Below are 17,376 nucleotides of genomic sequence, written 5' to 3'. Positions count from 1 at the left end.
TTTGCAGTAACCACTGCGAATTTTCTCAGTTATGCACAGGACAAGTATCCACATGCTGGCCATCACTATGGGATGCATATGATTGAAAAACAAAAGTTGTGAATAAGAACAATCAGATGCAATGAGACTATCCAGAAACACAATTGCCAAGTGCTAGAATGGAAATCGTGACTTTACAGAAACAAGGAATACTGCGCCCCTGGCACATAAGGAATGGTGTTGTCATGAATTCATTCATGGCATTCTCCTCTCCACCCTTCAAGATATGCTACCGCCATGCAAAAATGTATAACTGGAATCTCATATGAAGTGACTCAAAGCGAAGTAGAATCAAATTTGGGATTATAGGAGACGCAAATAGATAAAGATAATTTGGAAGCAGCTGCTCAACATAACACAAAACACCACTTTATCTTCTTGCTGACTTATGATCTGAAATTTTAGCTTAAGTTTTATCAAACTTAAAAAAACTGGCTGGTCTTATTTAGCAACTGTCCCCTTAAACAAGAAAAATGGCTCACTGAATATATAATCCAGTTGGCATTTTAACAATTACAGTTAGCTATTGCTATATTGTTGGGCAAAAAACCCATATCTCAACTTATTCGGATTTCTGTGGCTCTGTAACACTTTAGACCAAGATAGCTCCTCCCACACCAAACAGCAGTAGCAGATAACGAAAAGAAGGAATTATACTTGAATAAGAAGAACGTTAATGTAAGCAACTATACTTGTGAAACAGCATCATTGTGCACTATGTTTAAGCTTCACATTTACCAATACTTCATATCCACATGTAGAACAATTATTTACTATCCTTCAAAACAGGGAGTGACAGATAAGCCACACACCTCTGCATATGATAGGTGAAACAAAGCATTTGATGGTTGGGCAAGTATTAGCTCTTCAAAGCAAAAGGCTGCTTGTTTATACCTACAAAACAGAAACCAAAAATCAAGTGTAAGTTTCTACCATGTCATTGTATATCAGTGAGGGTCTACTTTGCTTTTCAGAATATTTTTTATGCTTGTAATCCAACCTTCACTAGAATTTAACAGTGGCTGGGAATAGGGACTGATTCTTCTATCAAGAAGCTAAAATCAATTAATTGCCCAAGTACTATACTCAAATTTGCTTCTGAGACTGAAGCAAAACGCTTACTAAACACAGCTAATATTTAGAACTTCCAAAAGAGACGTCAAAGACAAATAACTCACATTTGAAGAGAAATATATATGTCCGCAAGCTCTCTCCAAGCATCATGATCTGCCATGAATCTGCAATGAGGATTTTTTAAACCAACTTATATTGACATCATTTTCCACCATTGCTTATAACTCTGCTTTAAGAGAAAATGCATTGACTCACTTACATCTCAAGGTATTTATTGAGACATTCCACAGCTTCTAACAAATTGCCTTGCGCCTTAGCAATGGCAACTTTCCTCTTATGAATTTGCTGCAATTACAGATAACACAGTCACTCCACTTAGCCCCAATATGATAGTTTGCATACATCACCAAAACATTGTAATAAACGGACTAAGCAAACATAGTAGGCATGGAAGAACCAATGTAACACAACTAGAATTCACTACCACCCAAATCTTACAGACCCAACAAAGCTTTTAACTTCCACCTAAAATGAAACGTTAAGAACATATAAATTATAGCTGGACCACCTGGTCTAATAATTTGATGTGAGAACTGTTAATGCAACAAGTAATTATCTACTATTCAATTACCTATTGTTTGGCAGGGGAACTGTTGATATATAGAATATGAAATTTAAAGAAAGACAAAATAGACATCCCAAATAGATAAAGGATGATTTGAAGAGTGAACTTCTTGAATTACTGAAATGAATTTTCAAAATTAATCAGCACCTATATACAGAGCTTGTGGTTGCTGCTTCTACTAAAATTCCTCATTTTCCAATTTACATTCAGGTAAATTAATTCAACAATGCAATAGTTATAAATAGTTTTACCATATTAAGATAAATCTTCAAGAAAACAACCTCTGTAAAATTGCAAATTTGTCTGGATCATCCAAGGAACCAAACCACTTTCTTCTAATATTTCTTGCATTGCAATATTTCTTTCTTCCAACAAAAAATGCTCTTAAGGCATAATAACACAATCTAATTATAAATTGTATGGTGCAGCATATGCAGCAGGCTTACATATTTCAATTTTATTAACCTGTGCGTGTTTTTTATCATTAAAATGGCTACATTTAAAATGAAGATCCATCACTTTAAGTAGGAAAGCTTATCATTTAACTAATTCTATGTAAAAGTGATCAAGAATGCTTCTGGATGTTAACAGTCTAAAAGAAATTACAGAAACATTTTGGATCACACTCTGTGATCCATCATTAAGATGAAGATATAAATGAAAGAATTGCAAACCAGTGCTCATTAAATAGACAAGGGGAACATGGTACAGATCAGAAAACAAGGAAATAAAAAAAGGAAGACTATTAAAAGCTGAAGAATAAACACAAAAAAAACAGTTTAAAATAACCGAATAAATAATGTAGAATAATAATAAGTCATTAAGAAATTAATTGATGTGTTTGTAATATTTATATTCATATTTGTGAGAATAAATAAAAAAAGACATAAAGCCCTTTAAATGAGAAACTAAAGAAGGAAAGAAAGGAAAAAAATATTCAAAAAGTTGTCAGTGAATAGAATATTAATAAATAATAATTATTAATTATTATTAGTAAGGGTGCATGCGTGTGTCTATATGTAGAAATAGAATAAACCCATAAGGTAGGGTAACACCATACAATACTCATTATGGAAGAAGCCACTCCATGCTATTTCTCAAAGAGATCTCAAATACAATATCATACTACTCAAATATCTACTAGCAACATAAAGTAGGGGTAAAGCACTAAACCCATGCAGACCTCATAATTACCTAGTACCCATACAACTATCCTAAGGGATGTGTGCCACATGTTGCATCTCCATCCACCCGTATACATTATAATATCATATCCCTAGGTACATAGCATATATTGATGAGGATTCATAGACCATAATATAGACCTTAGCAATCAGCTTATTTTATTATTCTATTAGTTTATTTAATCCTATGTAAAAGCTAAAAGTCGAAAGTTAGTTTCCTAGTTCGTAGAAGGTTAGCTTTAGTTAACTATTTGTTAAATTTTTTTGTTTTGCACTTCATGTTCAGAATTAGAATATATTCTCAAATCCTATAATTTTGGCATACGTGTGCCTATATAATTGTGGATGTTTTCTTATCAAATTAATCAAGTTTGGAATCAACTTTGCACTTTATTTTTGTAAAGATTATTGTTTCTTTTGTGTTGAATTTGATCGCCAACCGTTGCTCTACTTGATTCCATATCAATTAGTATTGGATCATTTTCCAATCCGTGAGTTTGGGTTTATTTTCCAATCCATTTGATTTGAGTTTTGATGCTCTCATCAACAAACTTTTTGTAGAAGCATCAAAACAAATATTGGTTAGCACCATAGCATCCAAAGTTGTTGAGGAAGTCAAGATTGTCTTTTGTTCTATTGAAATACAACTCACAAGGGCCTAGTTATGAAGAGTTGAAGTTTCAACTTGATATTTTGGTCATTGTTATGATATGTGCACAAAATTCTAGAAAATTTATGAAAATTAATATTATTATCAGTGTTGCTCTTGCCCTATTGATCTTTGCTCTTGCCTATTTTTTCGAATTGATGTAGTCGTAAAATACATTTTGTATAATTTGTACTTCCAACTCAAGATATTTCCAATTTGCTCTTAGACTCCATATATAGTACCCATTTCTAGAGCATTCTGAACACATTTTTGCACTCATACAATACCACTTTTTAATGCAACTCTTTTGAAAGGACCTAATTGTTTGAGGAGAAATCAAATATAGCATCAAAATTATGTCATTTCAAAAAATAATCTCAAACTATCTATTATTGACTCAACTCATAATAGCATGGCCACTAATCTAGTTGAGAGAGTTGATGAGCTCACTTGAGTGGTACCCGCATTGACTAATAAAATCAATGGCATTTCTATTGTTCAAGCACTTCTTGCCCTTAGGGGGTACCATTCAACAACCAATAGCAAGGTCAAGATCTCTAATAGATCTTGAGATCTCGATTACCTGTACAATTGGGTCCTTCACATGGAGACTTGGTTTGAGTATAACCAAGTTCCTAAAGCCAATAAGGTACCCTTTGTGAAATTAAATCTCTAGTGTCATAAGGTCTTGGTCACTAAACACCCAAATGCTCTAAATCCTATCAACACAGAGCATCAACTTGTCACACTATTAAGGTTGCATTTTATCTTCCAACAATGACCAAGATCCAATTGCAACAAGTTCATCAAATGTTTGTGCAAGACAGCATCTAACAGCTCAAATGATTGAGGATATTACATTGTGTCAAATCCAACTTCTACTCTAATTCTCAAGTTCATGAGCAGATTACAAGAACACCTATCCTAGAGATGAAATACACTATCCTTGGAACACTAGATGTTGCATTCTACCAAGCACAATTGACAAAAGAAAAACTTGTTGCCAATCTTGATCATCTCAGCATTCCTTTTCTACAAGTCCTTTCAAAGCCTCAAATTCTCAATCACACCATAATTCTTTGAAAGAGATTATTTTTCTTCTCCTTCCTCTTCTCATTGTATACATTCTTCTTTTTTATACTAGAAGTTTGCTGAGTTTTGTACTTATTGTAAATAGGGCTCATGAAAAGTTCAAATGTTTTAGTTTGAAGAAGAGTTCAATTGTATAGTCTCCTAAAGTGAAAAAGAAGAATGCTGCCATCAAGAGTTTTGGTGATGACAATGCATATTAAGAGTTGAAAGGTAGACTCAAAAAGGTCAGATTGATGAACCATCATTTTACTTCAAAGGGACTTGACAATTTGTTTGTTACTTGTGCCACTTAACACACGATATCTTTGTGGATTGTATCATCAATAATGGTTTGCAGAGAGAATTGACCGCAAGGTCCATTGTTGACAAATTGCATCTATTGATGGATCTATATCCTCATCCATATTCACATAAGATGTCGGTGGTTCATCCGCATATATCACACACACGTGCATTAGGTTTTTTGCACATCATCCAAAATTTGTTGTTGAGGTCACTTGTGATGTGACCACTACTAATTGTTGTGGTTTGTTGGTCGGTAAACCCTATTAGTATGATAGGAAAGCTCATTAGGATGCCTTGAATAACACATATACTCTACAATAGTATAATAAGACATTCGTAATCAAATGTACTAACTACTAAGAGCATCACAAATCTGGTACTCAACCCCCAACAAGCATGTAAGGCTATTAATCAAGCACAAGAGCTTGCATTAACTTTTATAAGTCCACAATCTTATGATTCTAAAGCATAAGTCACTATGTCCAAACCACATGTTGCTCTTTACAAATTGTAGCAATCCTATTCACATGTGTTTTAGAATGAAATGTCCCCATTTTTCGGTCATTCAAACATCTATGTAAGCTCCAACTTTCTTAGAGAGTGCCAACCTTTTCGATATGAAGTTCAATTAGTAGCATTGAATTCAGGAGATCAAGATGAGTCTATTGATGCTTTCCAGGCCAAACTCGTCAGTCTAGGTGCATTCCATACTTCTTGGAGGAATATTCCATTTTTAAAAAGTATCAATTTTCATTGCATTGGATAAGCAGCAAGCTTTGGAGTATATTGGCGCATTCTGAATTCACCTCCGAGCTAATTTTGTATTTTTTGTAACCTTGGGCAGATGAGTGGAAATTAATTAAAATATTAAATAATTAAAAGTTAAACTGTCAAAAGCTAAATTAAAAGGAAAACTTATATTAATTATTTATTAGGGTGAATTTCAAGTGACTAAAGTGCCGAAAAAGTAAAGATAAACTACATCATTTTATAGAGCAAAAAAAGGTTTAAAAGGTGATTTACAAATACAATTTCTAGAACGACCCCCTAGAAGGTTATAAAAGAGGCTTTAGAGACTCATTTCGGCATTTTGGTTGTTCATTCAACAGAACCCTTTTGCAAGTTTGCATTGTGTTCAGTTTTTTAATCCTTGGGACAAAAACCCTAAGGGAAATTTGGTTTCGATAGTGAGAAATCTCCCCTAACCAATTGCAGATGGAAGCACTCAAAATTCACAAATGTACTGAGATTTGGAGGTAACAGTTTGGTGTTGAAGATTTAATTATTTTTATAGTTTTGGGCATAGATGGAACACTCGCATGGTACTCGGCGAGTTTCAAAAACTTGCCGAGTTTTTGAGCTCTGCGAGTTTTTACGACTTTAACTCACAGCAAAAACTCGCCGAGTGATCGCAAAAACTCGGCGAGTTTCTTTTAAAAACTCGGCTAGACTAAAAAAAGAGGCCCAAACATGTGAAAAAATTATCAATTTTTGTTTTTTCAGGTCAGTTTCATTCTCTTCATCAGAATATACACATGAAATATAACATTTAAGTATAAGTGGCATTTCAATATGTCTTTTTCCTTTCTTATACTTTATAACACCCGACACCTTTATAAAATAATAAAAGTATTTTTTCCAGTCAAGGGGGAGCGCGCAAGGGGCGCTGCCCCTTGACCCCAACTTGGGGGCACTGCCCCCAAACCCCCGTTGAAAAATATAGAGGGGAAACTGCGCTGATGGAAGTAGGGAAAATTTAACCTCAAAGTCTAATTAGGCTCCATATAACAACATAATTAGCATTGAAGAAATCATGGTATTATACATTTTAGAGTTGAAAGTTTGAAACTATGAGTATGAATGATGAAATTTCAAATATTGCGCGTTTGTAGATCTCTACCAAGATCTAGACCTATCTCTCTACCCCTCTTTTTCTCACCCTCAAACCCCAACGAGGGGTGCTACTTTCAACCTAATTTTAATTTGCAGATGCTTGGTGGCAAAGTTGGGGTGGAAATACCCCAAATCTCAAAAAATTTGCCATCAAAATCTTATGTCAACCTTGTAGTTCATCCAGTTGTGAGCACAATTAGAGCTTGTTTGAAGCCATCTACACAAAGAAGAGGAGCAAGCTAGCTCAAAAACACCTCAATGACCTTGTCTTTGTGCAATATAATCTTCGATTGCGCATAAGGAAGGTAGAGGAAGTAGCAGGTGGTCCACTTGACTTGGATGATATAGATCCTTACAGTGATTGGACATCACAAGAGCAGCCTCCATTGTTTTCTGAGGATGGCAACACTGATTTGGAGAGGCAAGCTATGGAGGAGGGGGGGGGGGGATTTGGTTTCACGCTAGATGACATTGAGGAGGAAGATGATGAGGATGAGGAGTCATTGCCAGTGCCACAAGCAGGTGGAGACATAGCTTCATCCAGGATGGATGATGAGCCAGCCATACCGAGCGAGGAGGCATAGTCACGCCCACTACAGACTTCTAGGACTAGACCCTCTATTTTTACCTCCCCCCTAGTTTTAGCTAGAACTGGGAAGAGGAAGTTGTAATTGTAATTTGTAATGATTTATTTACTTTTGGTTTTACAAAAACTATTTACTATTTTGCTTCCAGCCATCAGCATTCCTCATGAGGATGCGATTTTGTAGACACTTTGCATTTAAATATATCTAGAATCAGCTTGTTTCTTTTGTGTTATCATTTATTGACCCATTGGATGCATCTTCTCATTAAATTTTGCAAAAAAGATGCATTTTTTATTAAAATTAAGTGTGTTTTTACGTTGCCGAGTTTTTCCCGAGTTTTTTTCTCAGGGGCTTGGCGAGTCGAACCGAGTCACGAGTAGTACAACAATGGTTCTAGGTATTTGCTGTCGGTGGGTCTCTATAAACATTTCCATCTAACATTGCTTGAAAAACAATTCACCATTGATATTATATTTTATCTTGATGAGGTTGTGGCCTTTCGGATAGATGTGGGAAGGTTTTTTGAAACTAAGCGCAGCCTTGAGAGGAGTTCAAGGTTAATTGGACTTTGTGGATAATCAACTAGTCTTTTGGGGTATTGAAAAAAGGGATGTTGCCCACCTTGAAAAGTCGTGGAAGCTCAATTTTCCTACCTACCACTTCAGCAAGTCAACAATTGTTAAAGATAAATAGCCAGGAGATTAAGAAGGGGGCGTGGTAATTTAATATGGTGAGCCATAGCACATCCCATCCTCAACGCATATTAAAAGGGTAAAATATGAAAGCGTTCAAATGAATTTGGGTCTGCTCCTTGTCCCTATCACCAACTCACAGGGCATATAAAAAACATCAAACTTGAATCACCAAGTTTAAGGAATCCTACTAAGCCATAAAAAGGAGAATCCTACCACAGTTTGGACTCTTAAAAACTATTGTCCAGGTCAGAAAAGAGAGGCATAAGGAATGAGGAGACTGAATTGGAAGAATTGTGAGGTCTTTGTTGCCTAGCTGCCTCTTCCTAGAATTGTGTGGTCTTTGTTGTCTTTGTTGCCTTTGTTATTTAACATTGACTATTATGATGTCTACATGAAGGATATTTGAATGTATTGTTACAGCCTGTTTTAAACCAATGAATTCAAGATTTCTCTATGAGTTGTATGCAAATTGTTTGACAAAATGCCCGTTTTGTGAACGATGGGAAATTGCAAAAAGAATTTGTTTCAAAATCTAAGATTGCTTATTACATAGAAGCCAAAGACGCTTCCCCTAAAGTGAGCAATCAATCACACTATTGACATTCTTCTTGCTACACTTTTTCCTAGTGCCCCATTGTATTGACAATCAATTCCCCAAAGTGATGAAATCAAAAGGCAAATTCAAGATTTGTTGTCCAAAAGTTTCATCAAACCAAGTAAATCCCCTTGTGAGTCACCGATTTTACTTGTGCTCAAGAAGGATGGAACTTGGCAACTTTGTGTTGATTTCCAGACATTGAACAAGATCACCATAAAAAATAGATATCCACTCCCTTTCATTGATGTCCTTTTGGATCAACTCCAAGATACCAATTTTTTCTCCAAGATTTATCTAAAAAGTGAGTATTATCAAGTCAAGTACACATAGAAGATGCATGGTAGACATCATTCTAGACCAAAATAAGTCTTTTCAATTGGCTTATGATACCATTTGGCCAAACAAATGCTACCACCACTTTCATGTGATTGATAAATGAGACCTTTAGAGATTGTTTTGACAAATTTGTTATTGTCTTCCTAGTTGATCTTGTTGTCTTTTCTCACATTTGGAAAGTGCACCTTCAACATTTAGAACATGTTCTTTGCACACTTAAACTGAACAATTTGTATGCCAACTTTTCTAAGTGTTCTTTTGGTCAAACATCCATCTCCTATCTTGGATTTTTCATTGATGCACATGGAATTCAAATGGATTGTAGTGTCTAACACCAAAAAAAAAAAAATTGCATTTGTTTGTTTGAAGTTTATCAAGAAACATGTTTCATTTTTTTTACAGAAGCATAAGGAATCACTCTGATGTCATAGCTTTTTTAATAACATACTCGTGCAGAGATTTTTTAAGCAAATACCTCAATAAGGAGGCTGGAAATGACAATATGAAGGTTCTGATTGAACAGCAGAAGTGGACAGATCTGCTACAAGGTTCAGTTGACTCTACAGATACATAAACTTTGACCAAGCCTCAACTTCCCACTTACAAACACTCCCAACGGTTTCTTAGCTACGAATAAATCTCCAGCAGGTCTGAAAATTCGAGCAAGGATGCATGATCAATTCTGAGAATTGCAACTCTATGGTGTCCAAGCAAGAAAGCTTTCCCACACAGTAAACTACCATTCAACCATTCACAGCTTCAAGAAATATATCTGTCCAGCAAGGAGAAGTCACTCCAGCTGCCTAAGAGAGAAAATTTGCAGGTCTGAGTGCTTCAGCAATAAATTTCAAGTGCCCAAGAACCAGGGCAACTCTATAGAATAATCACCAAATATTGGAATGACATCCAAAACGATTCAAATTGATTGCAGATTATTCCAGGGACCTAGACGTCTCCAAAATGGAACAAAACTTGACCAAACACTGAAGCAACCAGCTCCACAATTCTAACACCTTGCACAGGAAGGAAATATGACCTCCAAACTCTATGTCCTCTTCCAATAATTCCAAAAGAGCCTTAAAATCTCCAAAAGAAAGTTCTAACTCAGTTGCCTACCTCTAAGAAAACCTCCAAAAGAATACCCACAGCTAAAAACTTTAATTTCTGCCCTATTCGAACCCAAATGTGAATCTTGCCTTCAATTTCAGATGTATGGCTGGGTATATGAGAAGCATTTATTCCAGAAGCAAATGTGGTCCCCACAAAATATTAATATTGACATATATCTCTGTATTCATAAATCTATTTCAAAAAATATGGTCACTGTAAGTTATTAGATTTTATGCATAAATTGTATAATACATATATTTTAAAACTTATAGCATGCACATATTATTTATTAAGTAATATTAAATTCTAAAGGTTTATTCAAAAAAAATCTGTTGTTTAGAGATAAACTAAATTTGTGATGTATTTACATCATTGGATTTAGAATATCTAGCACATTGGTGCTGTTATAAAATCATAAGCTACCAATTTCCATTTTTGCCAAGAAATAAATGATTTAGGTTAAAACATTAAGAAATGTCCAATGTGATGTTTGTCCTTGGAAAAAAATAATAAATTTATGATAATCAGATTTAAGAACAGAACCTACTTGATCTAATGGGTGCTCTTCCAACAGGCCTGAGTATACTTTAGTTGCTTGCTCCCAGGATCCTTTTGCTTCAAACCACATTCCTTCCAACCTTCCTGATATCAATGGCAATATGTTACACTATATTCATTACATCAAGAGGCGTAACTACAATGGCAGCAAGGGGAGGTTGTAAGTACAGAGTGGATAACAAAAACTCCTTAAACTAAACTTGATGGCCATTTACACACCAAACCTTCATTACAACCAGTCATGCATGGTGATATATATAGCCCAATTGTGTGTGGTGATAGAGAGAGAGAGAGGAAGAGAGAGAGAGAGATTTAACAAGCTTGGAAAATTAAAAACCTAATAAACTAATAACATAGATAGCTTAAATGTATCTACCTAAAAGACACCGAGAGATATCAATCTCAAGGTGCCTATCTAACATATGTCACAAATCCAATATAGATGCCTCGAAATTGATTTCTCTAGGCATCTTTTAGATCAACATATTTAAGATATTTTTGCTAGCATAAAAACAATATAACCTTAAAAAATGCACATGTGAAACAAATTTTGGCCATAGATGAAGTATAATAAAAAAGTATCTGATTTATTTATCATTAATCTTCAAATCCTAATGGAGAAAGGTATAACATTTCTTACCAACTCTGATGCTGTCAGGAAATTTCTTCATGAGAGTTTGAATACAATCCTAAAAAAAGCAACAAAAGAACACACCAATAAATTTCCTGATTTTCAAAATGCGATTTTCACCAAACCATATGTGTATTTGCAAAAACAAATGCTAATATCTGTATGTTAAAATTACCAACCAAATTCAATATAAGAAACAGTGATAAAACATCCTTCTCAAGATTCCCTGGAAACATGTGATTCCCTAAGAGATAAGTGAAATCCATATCCAACCAAGCAATAACATGAAGAATATAAAGATATAGTTTTTCATTCTTTTCAAGTATACTTCATTCATGGAAAACTTGGGCAGAAATATATAAACACACCACAATTCTTCACTCCAATCTTATAATATATTTTACAACACATTCCTGGGCCACATCTTAACACCCTTAGGCCATTCCAAGATCATTCACTCATCCTTCATGCACTCACTTCCCAAAGCAGGAGATTAGAGCAACCATTCACTTCTCAAACATGATTAATTAGGTACAGAATTGGCATTATTAATCATATGTACCAATGGCATTGTTGCAAAGTGGCAGATATTGTGATTTGACATTAACAAACATGAAAAGGAACATTCCATGGGTCAAAGGTCGTGTAGAAAATCTAATGTCAAGAACCATATAAATTTATAAAAGGTCAAATGTCATTTGATCTATACTTATTTACTGTTCTATCAATGCTTGTAATGCTTATTTTTTACCTTGATGTTCAAGAACAATATTAATTTAATAACAAGTACTTATGGCTTGCACTCAATGATTTTACCAAGCAAAAACACCTAATCATAAATTGCTCACATTATTACTGCTTTTAAATTCTCATGCAACTTGACTGACCAAAAAATAAATGAGGAAACATTAACCAAAGCATAGCAATCATTCTCCAAACTAAATTAGCTAACCAAAAGACAAAGATTTTTCAATAAATCATATGATTTAATCAAGAAAAATCAGGTCAGGATTGGGGTGTTTGAAAAAACAGGAAAAAATTAGGTTTAGTGTTAAGGATATTTAGGGAAAAAAGGAAAAATTCACAGAAGAGTCAAATCAGCATAAATTCAGACAAAATTGTCAAGTAATTTTGGCAGAGGTGATTTTCAGCAATAAAATTAGTCAAAAACTCACACACGGGGCATGTAGCAAGAAATCACAATTTATCATAATTTTCTTGTGATATCTGCAACTGCAGACCACAGCATAGACCAAGGACCTACACTGTGACACAATAACAATGTCAACTAAAAATTTAACATCGTATGACTTTTGAGCACTTTGTTGTGTTGCAAGGGAGTTATTTTAAGTGTACATAAAGATGACAGAATGAAGAGTGAAAACTGACATATTAAGAATAGTAGTGTGCAGAACTCAACTAAAACATAGGTTTCAGTTCTAGTCAGACAGACTACCGATAATTGATCATCGTCATCTGTAACAACACAATGTAGATACGCCATTATGCATCTTGTTTCTTGCTTCTATAATACCAAAAAGCATATTTCTCATCTTCTATTCCTTATTTATTGTATACTCTTTCTATTCTACCTCAATGTTTTAATTAATACCAAAACTAAGTCTTATACCCTTCCCACATTTTTCTCTAAATTGAGTTGTAATTCAAAACACTAAACATGCTGAAAGTAATTATTAATTTCTTTATATTCTTCTTTCTGTTACTTTTTAAGCTCTTTCTTTGCAACCCATAACACCTAATAATAAATTGGAAAAATGTTGACGAGATCCACAAACTCCATCCCTAAGCTTTTAAGATAAACTAAAACATTAAGATCCTTTTGGCAATGATGATAAAAATTTAAAAAAGAATGGCCCACCAAAATGTCAATACTTACAATCTCAAAATCTAAATAAATATAAATCATAATTAGAAGATCAATGAGAGAAAGCTTCAATAATTGTTATGAAGAAGACAACTAATCACGAAATACGCCTTAGAAACAAAATCAGAACAGTTCCAGTTTTTTAAGTGATGAATAAAAAATGGAAATTTAAATCCAAACAAAACTTCATGTAGATTCTAGCATCAACTTATATTTTCATTTTGCATGAATCACTAGATCATATATTCACCTAGAGATGTGAGGATATGTCTACGGGGTTGTGGATGCCATTTCGAATTAGTTCATGTGGGTAAACAAATAAGGATGCAGCTATATATGGATATATTCACCAGAAAACATGCATACAACTATTCTGGAGCATATTTGCTTTTAATATAAAAAGGAGCTACCCCTTAGGTAGCAGTTTGATAAAAAATAAAAATAAAAACTATTCTGGAGCATAGTTACCAGGTTCAAAAAATATTAATTCCTTCATGAGGTCAAAATAATTTGCAAATCTGGATTTTTCAAACAAAAATATCAGTAAAATTTATACACAAATTGAAAAGCCTGAACCATATTAGTTAAATACGACCAGTCCAAAACTAGACCCGGCTACATTTGGTTCAAACAATCCGAATTGAGTAACTAGATTCTGGAGTCTCATGGAGATTAGGCTTAATCAAATTTTTTTATAATAATAAACTTGACAACCTGTCTCAAGTTCTCATTTAAGTTTTTAACCATATATTTGTACTGACTACTTAGGCCTAAAATTTCTATCCTCTTCTTAAGGAAACGTTTTCTAGGATAAGCTACAGAATATTGACATGGGAACCAGGAGACCAACTGACCTAACAAAATATAATAACTCCATGGTATAAAAAAAGAAGAAAAACAATCATGTGGAGAAAAAGAGATTGAAACAAATAAATCAGATTACCTTTGCAATGGCAAGATTCCGACAATCCAGAGCTGCAATGGCTACCTGCTCATACAGAGTCCACTCTGCAACATAAGAAAAAAGAAGTTATTGGTCTAAATTACAGCCCAAGAAGTCCAAATGCAGTTGAAAGGACATTACAGTCACATAATAAGAAATTGAACCAGAATTCAAATTTTAACAATGTTGACAAATAACCAAAATGTAACAACAGGACTGAGGGCATAAAAAGGAATAATAAGTAATAGCTACGACTAATGGCCAGTGGGAGAACCCAAAAAAAGGGAGAAGCCCCTCACTAAAAAAAAAATACAACAATTTGAAAAGTTAAAAGAGCATTTGATAAAATAAAATACATTTTCAAACAACAGCAATATGTGAATGGTGAAAGAGAAATTAAACAAATTTGCCTGATACTGCTGAGGCTATAAGTACTCATTATTGGAGGTTGAATGTTCAAATCTATAGAGGGGCAACATCGTCTAATTCACTGAACAACATGTAAAGTAAATAAAAAAAGAATTCACTTTATCAATGCTTATGTAAGGGGGTTCTCAATACACCAAATAGGTGTCTCACTTGGCAGTACCCTAAAAAAATACCTTTACCTTTCACAAAGGGTATTAGACAATGATACCTTGTGGATGGATCTCTGATCTAGTGGTTGAGCCAGGGAGTCACTGTGTGAAAGACCCATGCTCAAACTCCATTTGACATAGAGCACAAGTGTGTGGGAGTGATGAATTTGGGAGTTTGGCCTGAGTATTTCAAAGGTTTAAAAAGAAACAGAACTCTCACTACTCCTCCCTAGGTGGAATAAAAATTAAATTAGAAAAATTGCATTCTCCAACATTAATTTTAAAATATACGATGATGATAGACTGTGGCATTGAAAAGTAAATTCAGATTATATGTTGCACTATGATGTAGAGGTAAGCAAAAGGCAAAAATCATGATAATTCGATATCAATGATAATAGATATAAAATCATAGATTCATTAAGAGGAGGAGAAAGATTAGTAAGTCTATGCAAAGGATGTAATTAGTTGTTCTGGTCCATGTAAGTCGAAACAGTGAAGTTACGACCATGAGTGTGCCAAAGAATAAGAATGCCTTATACAGAATGACCAGACTGATTGAGTCCAACGCGTAATTCCTAGTGGCATCCCCTAGATTCTAGCTGATAATAAAAGAGACAAAGAAGTACTACTAAAATCCAAGGCAAAAAAATCCCTGGCTTGGTGAAGAAGCTGGTTGTAGACTAATAAGGGCACACTGCGGACAAGTAGATCCAAGTTGGTTGTTGGTTAGTAAGATGGACCCATTCGACAACACTGCTGTTGAGTAGATAGTGAACTGACCTAAATTGGTAGCTAAGTAGCAAAAACCTAACCTGGTCAAATTATGAGGTTCTATATATAAAAATGCAAGTCAGTGCCTGGTTGAACCACTGCCTATTGATGAAGCACAGTGATGTCGCTTTCACAAAGTCCTACAACTTCTCATAGGTTATAGCCTGTTTCTGGCAGACAAGTGGATCTTCTTAAATCTCTCAACTCTGTTTTGAGATAAGCGCATACGTGCAGTAGCGGATCATTCTTTCAGTGAGATGCTACAGCAGGAAGGCACAAAATAGGTTTTGCATTTCTCTTTCCAATCAAACAAAGAGTTAACGATTTAAATCATAAATTTCACTAGTAGAAAATCCAAATAAATGAACTCAAACTAAAACCTCAATTGGTATGAGATTTTCAACTAATCCCCAAACCGTAACACTCAAATGGCAAGAAATCAAATTGCATACACTTAAGTAGAAAATAATTGAGGATTGTGTAACAGGGCCTTTATCAAATCCGAATGAAACGTGTTAAAAAATCAAATTGGTTTAAACATAATGCTCCAAGTCTCGGGTGACTTAAGACATAGGAGATGATTCTATTCGTGTCATCTAAGCCAAAGGCTACACTGTTTAAAGAATCTACCCTTAACAAATTTATCCCTCGAAAAGCAGCAAACTTAGACGTAAGCGAATTTTCTTGAAATAAAAACAAAAGAACTTTGGCAAAAAAAAGTCAATAACAGTCTCCTCCGAGCTACAGCTAGATCACGGTATCTAAGACATATTACACTGTAAAGAGAATCTCCCAATAAAAACTACTCTCTGATGGCCATAAACCCTTAAAAAATCTATTCCTCGGGACAGATGAAATTTAGTGAAATTTCTGGAAATAATTTAAAAAAACGAGTAAGGCTAAAAAGATTGCAACTTTAAAACGTCTGGATATACTACTAAAAAAATATCAGAGGAATAAAAATTCAACTGACCATCTCCGCCAAGTTTAGATCTGCTCTTGGAATCATTAAGCAGCACCAATCCGTGCCGTAAAACATTCTCCGAACGCCTAATTTTAAGTTTCTTGATAAGGCACAAATATTCCCAAACATTTCCTCCTCCATTTTCTACCTGCGACTCTAACCGATTCAACTCGGCCTCCTCTGCAACTCCCACCATTATTTTCTATTTTTCCCGGCTAAGCTAACTTATAGAGGAATACTTCAATCCAGAATAGAATGTCAATTTTCAAGGTATTTTAACCAAAAATGCAAAATAGTGCAGAATTCTGCACCAAATCGAACAATCCTCAGCCCGTTTTGATTGCCTACGGATGCATAATCGATATACGAAGGTCAAAACACGAACTTTGCGGAAAATTCTATATATATATACCGCATCTAGAGTGGATTTAAGGCAATTTGGCCTTGGATCGAACCTAGAAAATATCGATCGGCTTTTTCTGATACAAAGAGCAGTGTAATTGTTTTTTCCTTAACTATGTGTATATATTTTAATTTTATTGATCAAATATTAGTAGGCTTCGTTGTACGAATATGATTCGTTTAATGTGGAAAAAAAGGGTTCAAACGGGACTCGTGAATTCATGAGTAGTTCATTATTGTCTAAGAAATGAGCTTGTGTTTTTTAAAGAAAAGCTTAATTATTTAATGTTTCGTATTACTAAATAGTTTGTGTTTTAAAAAGAAAAAAAAAAGAATTTGTTATTATAAAAGATAGGATTAGTTTGTTTGTTTGTTTTTTAAATAGAGTTGTAAATAGGATAGGACTTTTTAAGTCTAGTGGAAGGATTGTAAATGAAATCTTGATAAAGTATTTTGCACATGGATCATATTTGT

General features: G+C 34.4%; 1 protein-coding gene across 1 annotated transcript in view; it reads right to left on the bottom strand.

Moving 5' to 3' along the window:
* Positions 1–17,009, bottom strand: part of LOC131078256 (uncharacterized) — a 32,338-nt gene extending 15,329 nt beyond the window's left edge. Inside the window, exons 1-7 of the mRNA XM_058015919.2 lie at positions 16,510–17,009; positions 14,185–14,249; positions 11,366–11,414; positions 10,715–10,809; positions 1,373–1,458; positions 1,218–1,277; positions 852–933 (exon numbers count right to left, since the gene is read on the bottom strand). Coding sequence (XP_057871902.2) covers positions 852–933; positions 1,218–1,277; positions 1,373–1,458; positions 10,715–10,809; positions 11,366–11,414; positions 14,185–14,249; positions 16,510–16,696 — 624 coding nt within the window. The 5' untranslated portion in view covers positions 16,697–17,009. The remainder of the gene's footprint in view (positions 1–851; positions 934–1,217; positions 1,278–1,372; positions 1,459–10,714; positions 10,810–11,365; positions 11,415–14,184; positions 14,250–16,509) is intronic.
* Between the last annotated feature and the right edge of the window lie 367 nt (positions 17,010–17,376).

This window comes from Cryptomeria japonica, chromosome 7 (genome assembly GCF_030272615.1).
Source record: "Cryptomeria japonica chromosome 7, Sugi_1.0, whole genome shotgun sequence".
Classification (NCBI taxonomy): Eukaryota; Viridiplantae; Streptophyta; class Pinopsida; order Cupressales; family Cupressaceae; genus Cryptomeria; species Cryptomeria japonica.
Note: the sequence above shows the minus strand (reverse complement) of the source record. Positions and strands in the feature narration are given on the sequence as shown.